The sequence below is a fragment of the Triturus cristatus genome, chromosome 2_2, assembly GCF_964204655.1.
Source record: "Triturus cristatus chromosome 2_2, aTriCri1.1, whole genome shotgun sequence".
Taxonomy (NCBI): domain Eukaryota; kingdom Metazoa; phylum Chordata; class Amphibia; order Caudata; family Salamandridae; genus Triturus; species Triturus cristatus.
This window is the reverse complement of record NC_140582.1, coordinates 331,275,999-331,293,029: the sequence shown is the minus strand read 5'-3', so window position 1 is coordinate 331,293,029 and position 17,031 is coordinate 331,275,999. Positions and strand designations below refer to the sequence as shown.

The 17,031-nt window shown below is 46.0% G+C and overlaps 2 protein-coding genes across 3 annotated transcripts in view; both read right to left on the bottom strand.

The window, feature by feature from the left end:
• Positions 1–678: 678 nt before the first annotated feature.
• The window catches only part of TBCK (TBC1 domain containing kinase), a 1,508,203-nt gene continuing 1,491,850 nt past the window's right edge, over positions 679–17,031 (bottom strand). For both annotated transcript variants that reach the window (XM_085641401.1, XM_085641402.1), the window contains exon 26: positions 679–1,771. In XM_085641401.1, coding sequence (XP_085497527.1) covers positions 1,661–1,771 — 111 coding nt within the window. In that variant the 3' untranslated portion in view covers positions 679–1,660. The remainder of the gene's footprint in view (positions 1,772–17,031) is intronic.
• The window catches only part of LOC146862214 (uncharacterized), a 122,747-nt gene continuing 114,390 nt past the window's right edge, over positions 8,675–17,031 (bottom strand). Inside the window, exon 5 of the mRNA XM_085643394.1 lies at positions 8,675–8,843. Within this exon, the coding sequence (XP_085499520.1) occupies positions 8,675–8,843 (169 nt within the window). The remainder of the gene's footprint in view (positions 8,844–17,031) is intronic.

The window sequence follows — 17,031 nt, the reverse complement described above, 5'->3', positions numbered from 1 at the left end:
CAGGAACAGCCTGGCATCGGGGAACTACATCAGGACCCCGAATGATCCAGGGTGTGAGACCATTTCTTCAGGAAACAGAGGATTTCTCCTTACTAGTGGTGCTTTTTGTGTTTAACTTACCTCAAGGAGAAGGGAGCGCTTTGGCATATCCCTAGGCCAATAATGTGAACACCATCATTTCTTAACTCGAACCAACAAATGTATTATTTTTAGTATGATCCTTGCATCCCTTCAGCAACTCAGCACCATTCCTGCTAACAGAATGCCACGTTATTCACCAATATTATTCTTTGTTGCCTCTAAAATTATGCGTTCTTCATTACTAAGAAGCAAATTTTTTTGTTTGCAACCAATAAAAACGAGATAAATACTGTTGCCACAATAAAGGATAAAACAAATCTCCGACATAAAAAGTCAATTTTATAGTTGCTATAACTTTGCCAAAAAGAAATATTATATATATATGTTTTTACATTTCTGTATGCCCGGTTTGGGAGCCACTGGTGTGGCAGATTCGAAAAGATTAGGAGGGATGGGGAAGGCTTTTTAAAAGAGTTTGTTTCTCATTGGTTCACATTCGAGTTTCATTTCCCTTGCAGGCGGATCTTGCCCTTAGAATAGCAACAAGGTAGGGTAGAGGTGCAGATTTTTTTGGAAAGTGATATCCAAAATGTATTCTTTATTTTAAGTATTTTATTTGGTAGACATTAATGTACTTTACAGTGTTTGCATTTCCTTTAGAGCTTTTATGCTTTTAATAAATGTAAGTACTGAGCCATAAAGGAATGAGTAATTTCATCACTTATCTAACAATCAAAAGCCCATTTATATTGCATGTTCCCTCAAGAGCAGTCACGGTTTTTGGACAGTTCCAACCGATTATCAATTGATGAGTTCATCCCTCTCTTTACTTAAATCGCTTATGCTTAAATATAGGTAATGCGTACCTTAGCATTAGCCAATTTCTTAGCACAGCTTTTCCAATATTGTGCTGGAAGCTTCATCTTCAAAACAAAGGATGACGGATTAGTCTCGCCCGAATTGCAGAAAATGAGGCAGGCATGCCACCTCTACAGGGACGGATTAGGCTAATGCGCAGATCAGTGGTTTTGGACTGGGAAGTAGACAATTACCAAATATCACGCTACAATCACTAATCAACACTTTGAAAACTGTGCCAAGTGACGACAAAGCACATTTTCTCATACAAACGTGAGCCTTCTTTGGGACCTGAAAAGAAAATCACTTTTCGACTACTTGAAGCACCACTAGGCACATAGTATTCACTAATACATGATTAAACTACATATAATTATAACACAACTAGGTTCACCTTCTAAATATGAATTATACTGGCTACTCCTTTTCTGACAGTGCATTGTTTAGAATAGGATCTTTTTTTCATTGCATTAAAGATCTTTCTTGCACCTATGATAAATCCACATTCCACTCAAATCCTGTATAGAAAGAACTGAACGAGAACTGGGTTGTATTGTGAACAACACGCCTGTGTTCGCTGGAAATCCGGAAAAGCAGAGTGTATTAGCTCCAAATGCAAGTAGCAACACTGGGCTTGAATGACTGCTAATCACATGTTGGGCTCATGGCGAATACTGGCCGATGGAGAACCTGCCCTTCTATTTCCGTTTACAAGTTTAACTCAGATTTGAGGAGATGGGACGGTCAGTATGCCTGTTGGCCTGATCTTGTTGATACCTCCATCCAGTATACAGATTCTTGGGTAACTGACCCGCACCAGGTGACCTGCAAACTAAAGAAGAGACAAACATCATTACCACCAGAAACACTGTTAATGTCCGTCCCGATGATTTAAACATTGTCAGAAAAAACTAATTCGGAAGCATGACAACTATAACATATGGATGCATGATGTAAAGCCAAGACAACAATCATACATAAAATCTGTCATATTTAGAATAAAAAGCGTACAGGTCTGAGAGAAGAAAAGGCAACATGTTTATTATCTGTGACTTGTCAGCTCATGTATCAGCAAACTTTATTTGCACTGCGCGGCCCTTACAAAAACATTACAATTCTATTATAAAACTCTTTGCAATAGATATAATCCTAAACATTGATTAAAAGGCTCTGCTGGCTGTGTTATTTTATGATACAAACTACATATATAAAGAACAAGTTACTTACCTTCGGTAACGATGTATCTGTAAGAAACATTAGTTAGTTAGATTCCTCACCTTAGAATATCCCCAGGCGTCAGACTGGATCCGGAAGATTTTTCGTCAGCAATACCCCTTGCGCGTCGCTAGGCGTCGTCTGCGGCTCCGCGTCCATCGTCAGCGTCGTGCGCCGGAATGACGTCGTCGGAGTACTTAGACGCCGCCCTCGCGCGCTGACGTCAGTTCTTGTACATAGCTTTCCGCGCCAGGAACGCAGAGCCATGCAAAGACCGACACTGGTGCCAAAAATAAAATCTAGGGACCTGAAAAGGATAACCTTAACCCTAGATGTCAGTTCGCAGAACGGGGAGGATGGGTGGGTCGGTGAGGAATCTAACTAACTAATGTTTCTTACAGATACATCGTTACCGAAGGTAAGTAACTTGTTCATCTGAAAGAAACACGTTAGTTAGATTCCTCACCTTAGAATAGATACCCAAGCAATACCATCCCCGGTGGTGGGTCTGCGAACCAAGATCACACCAGAAAGTCCTGGAGGACAGAACGGCCAAAGAAGCCATCCCTCCGGACTTGGCTGTCAAGGCAATAATGCCTGGCAAACGTGTGTAGCGAAGCCCACGTCGCCGCCTGACAGATGTCCTGCAAAGGGACACCCCGTCCCAAAGCAGTAGTAGCCGCTGTGGCCCGAGTGGAGTGGGCGCGCAGCCCAACAGGAGGGTCCTTTTTTGCCAAGGAGTAACAAATTTTGATGCACAAAACGACCCACCGAGAGATGGTCCGTTTGTGCACAGCTTTCCCCTTCTTAGCACCCACGTATCCAACGAAAAGTTGGTCGTCCACCAAGAACTGCTTTGTGCGGTCCAAATAAAAGGAGAGCGCACGTTTTGGGTCCAGACGGTGGAGCCTCTCTTCCTCTTTGGAAGGATGCGGAGGTGGAAAGAAGGTGGGCAAGGTGACAGACTGCCCAAGATGAAATGGAGTCACCACTTTCGGAAGAAAGGAGGGACGAGGCCGAAGGACAACCTTGTCCGGATGAACAGAGAGAAAAGGAGGCTTGGAAGATAAAGCCTGGAGCTCACTCACCCGTCTAGCCGAGGTGATGGCTACCAGAAAAGCAGTCTTAAGCGTCAGCAGACGAAGAGGACAATTATGAAGAGGCTCAAAGGGAGCGCACATCAGAAATGTGAGAACAAGATTCAAGTCCCACTGAGGCATTACAAAAGGGACAGGAGGGAACGTGTGAGTAATGCCTTTTAGAAAGCGTGTAACTACAGGGGACTTGAAAAGAGAAGGCTGATCAGGAAGCCGCAAGAAGGCAGAGATGGCAGCAAGATAACCTTTCAGGGTGCCCAGGACAGAGCCCTGCCGGGCCAAAGAAAGAAGAAAGAGGAGAACCTCAGAAAGAGGGGCGGAAAGGGGATCCACAGCCTTTGCTGTGCACCATGCCACAAATTTGTTCCACCGGCAGGCGTATACCGTCTTTGTGGAGGGACGCCTGGCTGCCAGAATGATATCACAGACTTCAGGAGGCAAGTCAAATGGCATCAACTGCCGCCGCTCAATCTCCACGCATGGAGGTGGAGGCTGGACAGGTTCGGGTGGAGGACCGTCCCCTGCTGCTGCGACAGAAGATCCTCCCGAAGGGGCAGACGTATCGAAGGATCGGTCAACATACTGAGTAGCTCGGGATACCAGTACCTTCGTGCCCAATCCGGAGCCACCAAGATGACTTGGGCCCGGTCGTGCCTGATCTTCTTCAGCACTCTGGGCAGAAGTGGTATAGGCGGAAAGGCGTACAACAGACCGCAACTCCACTCGTGACGAAAAGCGTCGCCGAGCGAGTGCCACCTTGGAAATTCCAACGCGCAGAACTGCTGACATTGCGCGTTCTCTTCGGTGGCGAATAGATCTAACCAAGGCTCTCCCCACTGCTGAAAGAGACCTTGCGCCACTTCGGAGTTCAGACGCCATTCGTGATCCATCATGCACCGGCGTCTGAGTTCGTCTGCTCTGGCGTTCAGAGAGCCCGCCAGATGTTGAACCACTAGGGTGATGCCCTGGTGTTCCAGCCACGTCCAGAGGCGCAGAGCCTCCTGACAAAGGGTCCACGACCCCACCCCGCCCTGTTTGTTGCAATACCACATGGCGGTGGTGTTGTCCGTGAACACCTGCACGACACTTCCCCTGACAGAGGGAAGGAAGGCTTTCAGTGCAAGCCGGATCGCTCTCAACTCCAACAGGTTGATGTGGAGACGAGACTCCGCCGGAGACCAGAGGCCTCTGATCTCCGCCTCTCCCATATGGCCACCCCATCCCAGGAGGGACGCATCCGTCACTACGACATGCTCCGGTTGGGGAAGGGAGAGGCTTCTGCCCATGACCCAATCGCGGTCCGTGAGCCACCACTGCAACTGCTGTGCAGTGCCCTCCGAGATCAAGACATGGTCGGACAGGTTGCCGTGATGCTGGGCCCACTGAAACTTCAGGTCCCACTGCAGAGCCCGCATGCGCCGCCTGGCGTGATGCACTAGTAGGATGCAGGAGGCCATCAGCCCCAGAAGCCGCAACACTAGCCTGACCAAAACCCAGGATAGAGGCCGAAAGATGGGAATCAGGACCTGAATATCCCGGACGCGCTGTTCCGGTGGATAGACCCAGAACTGCGCCGAATCGAGAACTGCTCCGATGAAGAGGAGCTTCTGAGAGGGACTCAAGTGTGACTTCGGCACGTTGATGGAAAATCCCAGCAAATGCAGGAGATCTGCCGTAGTCTGGAGGTGGGAGACGACTGTCTGGGGCGAGCCCGCCTTCAACAACCAGTCGTCGATATAGGGGAAGACTGGAACCCCTGATCTGCGCAGATGAGCTGCCACCACCACCATCACTTTCGTGAACACCCGAGGGGCACTGGTGAGGCCGAAGGGGAGCACGGTAAACTGAAAGTGCTCTTGGCCCACCGTGAACCGCAGGTAACGCCGGTGGGCCGGCAGGACGGGGATGTGGAAATAAGCGTCCTGCAAGTCCAACGCTACCATCCAGTCTCCGGGGTCTAGGGCAGCTAGAACCTGAGCCAAAGTTAACATCTTGAACCTTTCCTTCCGGAGGAAGGCATTGACGTTCCGGAGGTCCAAGATAGGGCGGAGGCCCCCTGTGCCCTTCTTGGGAACCAGAAAGTAGTGGGAATAACAACCACGACCTACTTCGGGGCTCGGAACGCGCTCGACGGCCCCCTTGGCCAAGAGGGCCGAAACTTCCTCGTGGAGAAGATTCAAATGATCCCCCGAGATACGGTGGTGCTGCAGTGGCATGGCTGGAGGGATCGTCTCGAAGGGGAGGGAGTAGCCCCTTCGGACGATTTGCAGCACCCACCTGTCCGATGTGATGGACCGCCAGTGGAGCAGGTGATGGCGAACTCTGCCGCCTACTGGCGTGGAATGGGCCTGAAAGCTCGGACTAGGAAGGCTTTGAGGCGGATGCTGCCGGGGTGGATGTGGGCTGACCTCGTCGTCCTCCAGAACCGCCTCGGCGGAAACCACGTCCGCGACCGCGCGCAGGTTGGTTCTGCGGCTGGTGGCTAGGCGCACGTGAGGAGGCACCCCTTCCTTGGCCACGAAAGGGGCGAAAGGCGGAAGTTTGCGACCGCGGGGCCGAGAGGCCCAAGGACTTGGCCGTAGCCCGGGAGTCCTTAAAGCGATTCAGCGCACTGTCCGCTTTCTCGCCAAAAAGGCGAGTGCCATCAAAGGGCATGTCCATGAGAGTGCTCTGGACATCGCCCGAAAATGACGTGGACCGCAGCCAGGCGTGACGTCTAAGCGCCACTGTGGTAGAAATGGCCCTACCCAGTGAGTCCGTAGTGTCAAGCCCACATCGGATAGCATGTCGCGCTGCATCCCTCCCATCGGCCAGAGCCTGGGTAAGTCGTGTCCGGACCTCCTCCGGACACAGGGGCAGCGCGTCCTCCACCGCATCCCACAGAGAGTAGGAATAACGGTCCAAGAGACAGGCGGTGTTCAAAGACCGCAGGCCCAAACTAAGAGAGGAGAACAGCTTCTTGCCAAACTGTTCCAGTCTCTTGGAATCCCGGTCCGGCGGGGCGGTCGGGAAGGAGGATTGGGAGGTAGAGGCCTGGATAACCAGACTCTCAGGGGTAGGGTGTTGGGACAGAAAACTGGGGTCGCCTGGAGCAGGGCGGTGGCGCCTGGCGATGTTCCTGTCCACAGGAGGAACTGTGGAGGGCTTGGACCAGGTGCCCTGCAGAACGTCAATGAGGGCCTCATTGAATTGCAGGAGAGGCTCAGTGGAGCTTGCTGCAGACTGAAGCACCTCAGTAAGGACGTTAGTCCTCACAGCCACGGCAGGCAGCTCGAGCCCAAGGGCTGCGGCCGCCTTGCGCAGTACCACAGAGAAAGCAGCGCCCTCCTCCGAAGCCACAGTCGGAGGAGAGACGAATCCAGTGTCCGGAGAGGTATCCAGGCCACTGGCCTCCCCCAGTTCATCTGCCCAGTCCTGTGACATTTGAGCCTGAAGGGCCATTGGATCCTCGGATCCCTCCCAGTTGTCCCCATCATCCGATTCCTGGTATACAGGAGGAAGGAGCGGAGCTGGGCGATAGACATAATGCGTCTCCAGCGGCGCCGAACGCGGCGTCCATCGACGCCGTATCGGCGCCGGGCCCGGAGTGGGGCGGAACCGGGGCTCGACGTCGAGCGGAGTCGGCGTCGGCGTCGGGGGTGGTATCGGTGTCGACGCCGGCAGAGGAGGCGTTACGAGGTCGACCGGCGTTGGCGGGGACTCGGGAACGGGTCCCTCGGGCGCTTGCGGCGTCGAGGCCGGAGCCGTCAACGGCGCCGGAGCCGCCGGCAGGCAAGGCAGCCCAGTCGGGTCCGCGGGGCCCGATGGCGCGCCAGCGGGCGTCGACTGCGGAGCAAGGCTCCTCATGGCCGAGAGGAAGGCACTGACTTCCACCGGCGTCGCGTCAGTCCCAGGGACCGGAGGGTATGGGGACTTGCGCGGCGCCTGCGGCTCCGCCGGAGCCGCGGGGGTGGAACCACCCTGACCCTCGGCCGAGTCGCGCGACCGGCGAGGGGAGTCCGAAGAGCGGTGTCGCCTCTTGGACTTCTTGGAATGCTTCGACTTACCCGAAGACTTGGATCCCGACGACCGATGGTGACGTCGGCTGCGGCTCCGCGACCGATCCTTGGACCTCCTCCTGGACCGGGATCGAGAGGCGCGCGGAGCCGAGTGGCGAATCTCGAGAAGCTTGCGGGACCGCTCCCGTCTAGCCTTCGTGGTCAGGGCCTTGCAGTCCGAACACGACTCCGCGTCGTGGTCGAGGCCCAAGCAGTAAAGGCACCGGCGGTGATGGTCCGTAACCGACATCAAGCGGTTGCAGTCAGCACAGGCTTTCAAACCAGGCATCCTACCGGCACCGGAGTCGAGACAAGATCAAAAAGGATCAAAAAAGTTAGTCAAAAAATGACTAAAGGGGTAGCTCTCCCGGATCTGCGCTTACTGGCGCGGAAAAAAGAAGAACTGACGTCAGCGCACGAGGGCGGCGTCTAAGTACTCCGACGACGTCATTCCGGCGCACGACGCCGACGACGGACGCGGAGCCGCAGACGACGCCTAGCGACGCGCAAGGGGTATTGCTGACGAAAAATCTTCCGGATCCAGTCTGACGCCTGGGGATATTCTAAGGTGAGGAATCTAACTAACGTGTTTCTTTCAGATATATAATTATGCTCATTAAGTGTGGCAGGGGGAGCAAATGGCATGGTCTTTCCATGGTTCTACAAGGCTTGAGGAACAAAGCGCTCTTCAAACTTCAGAAGATGTTTCCCTTGTTCAATAAGAGCCTCAACCATTGATTCCTCAGATCATCGTACAATTGGCCCAAAAAGAGAAATTTTGTCAAGAAATTCAACTATTTTACCCTCACCATAACAAGACACTGTAAGTGGATCTAAGTACATACATTTGCCACTTTCTCCACCACCAAAGGATAGAACGTCCATCGTCCCTTAAAGATAGTGTTTCAGTTTCCGTGGGAAGGTGTCATATTTGAATGGCAGCTGAAAGATGTGAAGGATCAACTAAGTACATTTTTCCTCCTTTAAAGAGAACACTGAAATGCAAAGAGGTTCTGAGAAACACTTTAGCAGTAGCAGCAGCTGAAAACTGGAACTCACCAACGAACTGAAGACCCAAGAACTCTGATGACCTCAAAGCCTTTCTTCTATAGTACTTTGCTAGAGGGTTCAAACAACTTCCCTCTTCCAGGAACCACTTTGGCCGGATTTACTGTAATCGGAATTCCAATGTTGTACACACACTCAAACTTAACTTTTCCAACTAGCGATGTGGCTAGGTTTATTGGTATCGCAATTCTAATGTTGTATGCCCCACCAAACCTCCCTCTTCCAAGAATCTCTTTGGGCTCTTTTATTGGCATCACACTTTCAATGCTGTGCGTCCCCTTAATCCTAGAATACACCTTCTCTGACTTCCTCCTTTCCCTACATCTCCTCAAGATCTGCAGGGTCACCATCCACCAAGACCAAAATATGTGAATTGTAAGGACTAGATTCCTGTGTCACCTGAAGTACGGCAACGTTATATAGAATACTTAAAGACACTTTGACTTTCTTTATAATTAAAACAGAGGTATCAAAATATGCAAGTGTGCTAAAGAAAAAAAAATACCAACAAGAAAGTCAGGTGTGTTTACATAAGAACGATCTAAATCACAAAAAATGAATATTTTGTTATACAAGGAAATTAATGGGATGTGAAGGGCAGAGAAAGCACACTAGAACGGTAGAACTCGGAGATCGACTCATAAACGAAAGTGTAACTTTACGTGCTCTAAGCATATGCCTACAATTTTCATAAAGGACTCTCTAGTTGGGTTGCTTAAAAAATTCGTGCCTTTGGTTGTGATGCAATAAAATCAAAGATTTTGGTCAGATTTTATGCTGCTGAAAACATCTGCTGGATGTTAGTTTTTTTTTTAAAATGCAACCTTAACTGAAAATACGCAGGTGTTAGTGATTTTTTCACATCTAGTTTGCACGTTTACTGCAGGCTTTTTTTGGTATTAATTCAAGGTTCACAAATTGAGTTTGGAAAGCTATTCGAAATGTTTGTGAATATGAACAAAATTCTCACTTTGATGGTGCTCATCAGCTTCCCAATAGCCTTATCGCGCATCACCACTCAGAAAACCCATTTTTCCTTTCCTGGCCACAAACTTATGGCAGTTCAAACTCCGGAACATTGTGCAGGGTCGTAAACCTCATCTGCTGGCATAAGCGCCCACTTGTCCTGATTCTTAAATTCAGGATCTACCATCTCCACTCTTAGCCAGCACTTTTTGCACACCGAAGCAGAACTAAAGTGCCCGAAACCACTTGTTTATTAAGCTACGGGCATACATAATATGATGAAGAATGACACTGATTACAATGAACGCACCACGGCAGTCCTCATGATCCGCCCCAGGAGTGAATAGTTAGAGACATAAGTTACGTGAGGGATAGATGAAGAGCAACACTGCTCATACACAAAATACAATAGACCTAGCTGTTAATTGAATGAAGGAATGGAATAGATTGTGTATGACCTCTGGAATATATTATACGTCTAAATTACTATTGTTAATATACCCATTGCCCAAATGTGCAGGAAAATTAACTATGTAACTGATAACTGTTATTTCTAGATTTTGAATATGTCAATATAAGAACGCACAATTAAAAATGCCAATAAACATATTTACAACAAAAAAAAAACTATAGTGCCCGAAACGTTTTCTGAAGCGGGCCACCAAGTGCTTATCCTGTAATGCTGGCTACCCCTCTTACCTACTAACAAAGCTACTCATAGTGTTACTCTTAATCCCTTTTAAGAGAAAACAGAAAACAACGCAGAACAAGGAGTACCCAAGTCATGCCACAGATAATTCACATCTCCACCATTTCTGGCTTTTTGGTTAAAAAAATCCACAGGAGATATTGCTAGGCATGTCAAGTCAAGGAGAGAACAACTTGAGGAAAAACTACGTCATACTTCAATCATATTTTCTTGTTTAGGTCATGCAATGAAAAAATGCAAAGAACTGTGCAACCACAGAGGGAGCGAACGATCGATAAGTTTATGGAGCAGAGTGGTGCCCTGTATAACCCGATGAAACAAAGTTCAGTCTCGCAAATAGAATCAATGCAGCAATCTGTGAATACATTTCGGGGACATACCGCCTCACAGCAGGCTTCTGGAGTAGCGTGCAACTCGCTGCAAAAGCACTTTGACGCCTCGTGAGGTGTAGTAAGCGCTATATAAAAGCAATTTCAATACAATACAGCTCGACATTCCGGATACCCCTAGGCCTAGTCAATGACATGCTCTCATTAACTGCTACAGCAGTGCTTTGCTAATTAAAATTGATCAAGGTATTCACCCACATGTATTAGAGGGTATTTATGTTTCATTGTCATTTGGAACCAACTCCAGCAAAATCATAAGAACAGTCTGGGAGCACTCACTACTTACGATGGTTCATCCTAAATCAGGAGTACGTGATTCACATTTTTCAACCCACCAGACTCACACTTCCATAATGAAAACAAGATCCTTTAGTATTCTCATCACATTAATTGCTGTTCAGTATCACGACTCCTGTGGCAGGACACTATAGTTGGCAATTGCATAGGAACGATGCAAAAAAGAAGCACTATAAGTCCCCAAGACCTCTGATGACCATGAAGATCTCGATGTATGCCTAGAAACTATATCTCTGGGAGAAGTACCATCTTGACAAAGCATAAGAACATCTGCACAGTAGAGAAGAGTGAAGCTGGTTTCTTCTGTTGCTCTTTCCCGTCATCCGTTTTGTGAGGGTTGGTAAATCCTGGCAGAACAGTGCAAGCCCTAACCCCACAGGAAGGAACCATTCTACCACAATTATGGCATTTGAACATAGCAATACCTCCTCTTGGGGTCGACACACAATCATACAGAGCCTCAACCTATGGGCTTTGCCAATGCTTACTTACCCAACAGCACCGGGGAGTGAGCACTGACAAAATCATCTCAAATGGATGCTATAGAAAAAAGAATGCCTTATTTTATGTAGCATTCATTAGTGAGAGGATTATGTCAGTGTTTGTTCCCCAGTGCTACTGGGCTGCTCAGTGGCTAATTTCAGATATAAAATATTCTCACAGGCATTACAATTGAGGCGGAAAAACATACCCAAACATACAACAGAAAACAGTGGGATTAAATTACTCAACTTTCAATGTAATAAATCAAACACTCCCGATTGACAATGTCTGAAGCTAGTAGCTGAAGGTTCAGAGACAAAAGAAGCCATTGGCCGAAGTTTCAGGAGCAAAAAAAGTCAATCACTGAAATATAAATAAGTATAACATACAACATAAAAAATGCATGCACTTGATCAGATACATTCTCCATCAGTTACAGGGTTTCTAAGAGCGAGCTTCATTCAGCTCTTTAATTGGCTATCAGCTACGAATATTCCTGGCCTCCCCATTCCAGTCTGCTGAATAACGTCCCACAAAGGTATCATTTGGCAAGACTGTGGTTGAGGCCACAGTTCTTAAAAGCTCTACTTGCATAATGACCGCGTCTGGTCGTTGTACAATTTTGTAATATTCTTGAATGATAGAACAAGAACATTATCATGACATTGGAAGTCATTGAGAAGTGTCATGAGCATATAGAATGAGCGCGAAGGCTGAAGTCCTTTATAATGCCATGGAACTCCAACTTGACTTGCAAAATCCTTTTAAGTTACGTAAGAGGCCATTTTATTACGTGTAATAAATAGTCACAATATCACCATTCCCATAAACTGCTTAAACACTTTGGGTCTTACTCCTTCATATGAAAGAGATAGTGTTGTTGCGGGCATCAAGAATAAAAGTGCACTCTATAACGCAACATTAAACACACTAAAAATGAGTCAGTAATTTGTCACATAACACATTAGAAGTTTAACATAAATCAGCTTAAAAAATGCTCCAGCTTACAATGAGTAGTAAAATGCTGAGTAATTTTTACAAACAGTTCGTTACAGGAAAGAAGCAAACATGCGGCCATAAATCTATCATTAGTTTAGAAAAGCAGATCATAAGAATGAAAAGCTTGTTCACGTTTTCTTTGTTTAAACTGCAGATGCAAAGGTGCTCCCCTGTCCTGCCTTTCACCTTCGATGCTGGCTCTGGCAGCAGGTATTATAGTGTTACAACTCAAGAGTAGTGAGTTATTACAGTTAAGCAGCTATGTCATTTTCTTATTACAGGCGATTGAAGATGTCACAAGTTGGCCAGAATAAGGAAATAGGTTTTATACTGGGATTGCAGGCCTCCAAGTAATATGAGCTAAAGTATCCTCTCTTGTACATTATAAGGATATTGCAAGTCACAGAGGCATTCCGTGACCATTTGTTGGAATCACACGCCTCGATCACAAGACACTGAGAACTGCTTGGAGCCGAGACAGACATCGTGTTGGTCCTTCACTGACATCTGCTTAAGGTAATCCTAACACAACTTGAGCCCTTTTGTGTGGACATGTCCCTAGCACAGTGGCAGAATTTGAAGGGAAAATAAATCACAGTTGGAACTCTGACAGAGCGAAGGAGCAAGCTCCAGGTCCACATCGTAAAGGCACGGATATGGTGGCATGGCGTCACATCCGGGGCAGGCCAGACCCGAAGCAGAGCAGCACAACACCACCTACCAGCATGCGAGGTGGTAGTTGTGAAAATCCTCCAAAAGGACCCAGTTTGGCGTCTGTAGAAATTCACAAGGTAGGAAATCTGCTGTTAGAAGTCTCTATCAAAAGCTATCTTTCCTGTAATGACCTACTGCATGGAAAAAAATTGACATATTCCCATAAATATCGCGTTTCGACTGAAAGATTTTCATTTTAGAAAAAACATTTCAGAAGAAAGAAAAGCCACATCTCTTTGTTCTTGCTTAAAATGTGTCTGCAATTACCCTCTCCTTGACCTGCGTTTCACCCTTGCTGCTGGCTCTGAAAGCAGCCATTATGACATCAGAACTCAGCCGTAAAAAAATTATTACAGTGGCACGGCTACATAATGTTTTCTTTATTTAGGTGGCTTGATGCGACACAAGTCGCCTGTAAAAATACATTAAAGATAGGGTTTTTTAGGGGGACTAGAGGATAACATCTATTACATACAGCTAAGGGTTCTGCTTTGGTTGCAAATGTTGGTCCATGAACGAATTTCAAAGTACAAGGATGACAGAATTGAAAATATGGACGTGCGCGTTTTATACCCTTTACATGCTCAAACATGCTACAGTGACTCAGAACTGTTATCACAGTTAACATAATGTCCAATATATTCAAACACATTTACTAGTCTGTCTCCTCAAAAGTACGTTTTTCTAGATGTTATACTATCTGAATGAGGAGTAAACCATAAGCGTAATTTACAATAAAAAACTGTTCCAAAAAGGCAACTGCAGCATGGCTCATAGAATAATGAACACTCTGGTAAATTCCTGCCACAGGACTCTAGTTTATCAGAGTTAAGCATCCGCCTAAACATTTCTTACCCTCTCAAAAAAGACTTGAAAGAAGTCAAGATCCCCTATTTATGACTGTCAGATCTGTTTTGAGTAGGCCAAGATGCAGCCATATCAGTGTCAACCTGCAGATGTGTCCGGTGGTCATCCAAGGGAACTGAAAATGTGTAAACATCAGCTGTCCCTGTTTAGAGTCGGCACCTTTCATGTGTGTATTTGTTTACCCTATAACTTCATCCCATTTCTCTTTAGCCATGCACAAAATATTAAAGCTTGTTCTCTGCTGTCTCTCCTCAGTAGTTTGTGGTTGCTCATCATAGGACAGCAACAGAATGCATTAATCCTATGCGGGTACTGATCTAATATTAACAGCTTTAGAGGGGCCACTGGAATGATGATACAGGGGAGGCCCAAATTATAGAAAAGGTTAAATTATGCAACAAGAAAAGACACATTATTTGGCTAACGCGGCTGATTTTGTGATAGTATTGCTTCATTATTTTGTCATTTTTACACATGTACACATTGCCCAGGCAAAGGATTCACCTCATCAGTACTAGCTAAGTCTCAAATTCGGCAATAACCAACTGAAAGGTGAACAGCCAACTTTGCAAAACGTGTAGGCACATTTTAATAACGTTTCATCCGTTTGAGTTACAAAATAAATGTTTTTTTGTTAAAGTCTGCAAATCAAGCAGCAGATGATGAATTATGTGGCAAATGCAGTAAATCCATATTCATGCAGAAATCATTCCAGCTACAGAATCACATTATTCCAGTGGCCCTGCACTTTACATGGGCTATGCCTAGCAAATTAAACAAACATCAACAAACAAGCATTAGGATGAAGCAGTGGTGTCTGGCGACCAACAGTGTGGGGAGAAAAGGGCCTGGATGTTATCGAAGTATATGGCCGGGTAGCAAGTAGTGTCTTGAAGGGGGATGCCTGTGGTGAGGAGCAAATGAGCATAACTTCCTAGGAGAATCAGTGTGCAAGGGTAAGGGTAAAGAATGAAAGGTGTGTTGGAAGGTATGGGGAAAAACAAAAGATCAGCATAAAGCTGTATGCAGGGGACAGACGCATGGGATGAGTGAAGAGGTGGCAGAGAGTTAGATGGGCATAGGTAGCCATACACGAGTCTCAAATATTACAAGACTGGAGTTTGAATAGTGAAAGTATTTACATACGACTACTGCATGTATTTTAATGTTCTAACTCAAACCTCTGTGAAAAGGTGGCCTGGACCTTTTGTGTCACAGGACGTATATATGGCCGCAGGTGCCTGGAGTCCTCAACATGTACAGGATCTGTAGACATTAGCCCGACACCAAGTACCGTGCTTGCATTTATCAGTCCCAGCGCAGGAAAGAGCAAAGCATTGCCTCTGCCCAGACAGAAGCTTTAGGAAAGTAAAGACAGCCTACCCCAGAAAGGTGTGAAATGTTTGCTGCTTGGCATTGGTCCTGTGAATACTCAGACTATGGGAATGCGTTGGCAAGAAGTTCACCAAAGCAAACATGTTTGCCATTACAAGGAATTTTAATATTAGCCTTCAAATTTAAGTTAGAAGGACGTGATCAATTAACCCGTTTGTTCATAGAAGCTGTACGGTGGTTTCACCAGAGTCCAAATCTTCTACCAAAACAGAACTTTTAAATTGAGGTAATAGAATGCAACAGTTAATTAGTAGAGAAAGAAAGGAAGGTGAAAAGCAGAAAAAAAATAAGTTGGAAACATTTTAAGGTTGAAGAAAATTGAAAAAAGAATTAACAAGTTACATAGCTCAGGAACAAAAAGGTTGGAGGAACAAACTTATGGTGGAGGTAGTGGAAACAGAGCGAGGTACCCAAAAGACTTTAGAAATCCTTGTTTGGTAGAAAATTCATCAATAAGTGACACCTATGCCCACAAAACTCTGCTAACATAAAACACAGCACAATCACTCATAGCAAATACTAAGCCAATCAAGTATGAATGTTGAAAAGTAATTCACTCCTAACACAGGATTAACACAATAACTATAAAGGAAATAGACACTGAACTGAGCCCATTTGTCGATGTCAAAGAAAACTGAGAAGCAGAGGAGAAACTATTTTATTTAGATACAAAGCTGAGCTCCCCAGTCCCAAAAATGTATTTGGTAAAGGAAGACAGAGTGGAGGAAATAAAAAAAAGATCTGTCAAGAATGTACAGTTGTAGGTATGAGTAAAGTAAGACATACCTGAATCTGCTGCGGAGCAGTGAAAATGCCTGTCTCCAGCAAAGGCAGAACTAAAGAGGATTAGTTCAGTTTCTTAGTACATTTATATGGATTGATGCGGGGCAGTGCGTAAAGTTCTGCCCGAGCCAATACATCTGTCTTTCCTTAATGAAAGCAGTTGGTAACTGTTCGATGACTTGTGCGTTTTGATCCCCCACTGTCCTAGTAAGAACATTTCATAATGATAAAACATCTTAAGCTAAAACAACATGAAGGCTGAGAGTAGGGCCCATTTGCTGATCATACTAAAATAGCAGAGTTAGGCTGTATCCTCACAAAGACAAAGTTTGTGTTATAGGATTTGAACTTAAAAGGCACTCATTGTAAAATATCACAAAGTAAACTACTTTCAACAAAGAGCCAGTCTTGATGATGACTAATGAAGAAAATAGGAACATTTGGCTATGCTTTCTCAATGAGCTTGATGGGTACATGCCCCCTCATTTCACTGGATGACAGAGATGCTGTAAGATTTCCCAGGATTCTCTTCCAGCCACTAGCTCTTTTTTTTTTTTAACAAACTTTATTGACGACTTTAACAGTGTTGAAATTTACCAGTCATTCTACAGAGACAGTCTTTTACCTTTACAGGAAGTACATTATACATGTGACTTATAATGGTTAGGTGTGACCGTTCGTGAACGATAATATCAAGGATAATGATCTCTAATAGTGTCGGTAACACCACAATAATTAATCTGGCAATATAAATTGGCAATAAAAAACAATTACATTGCATTCAACAAAGGAACTGAATGTAACCATCCCCTTCCCCCCTCCCTACCCCGCCCTCTCCCCACTCCTGGTCAATCATGTTTTGGTTTCATCAACTATCACTCTGTGGCTTCAACAATATAGGTCACAAATAGCAGCATTACGTTCAGGTTTTAGCAAAGCTGTGAGTCTGAGTTCCAGCCACTAGCTCTTAAACAATATACAGAGTACAGGTTCTTGTAGAACCTTTTTTGGCATGGGGACAATGGTTTTCCCTTGTTGCACCGCTTGGCCCTGGAAAGACAATTTTTTCTACC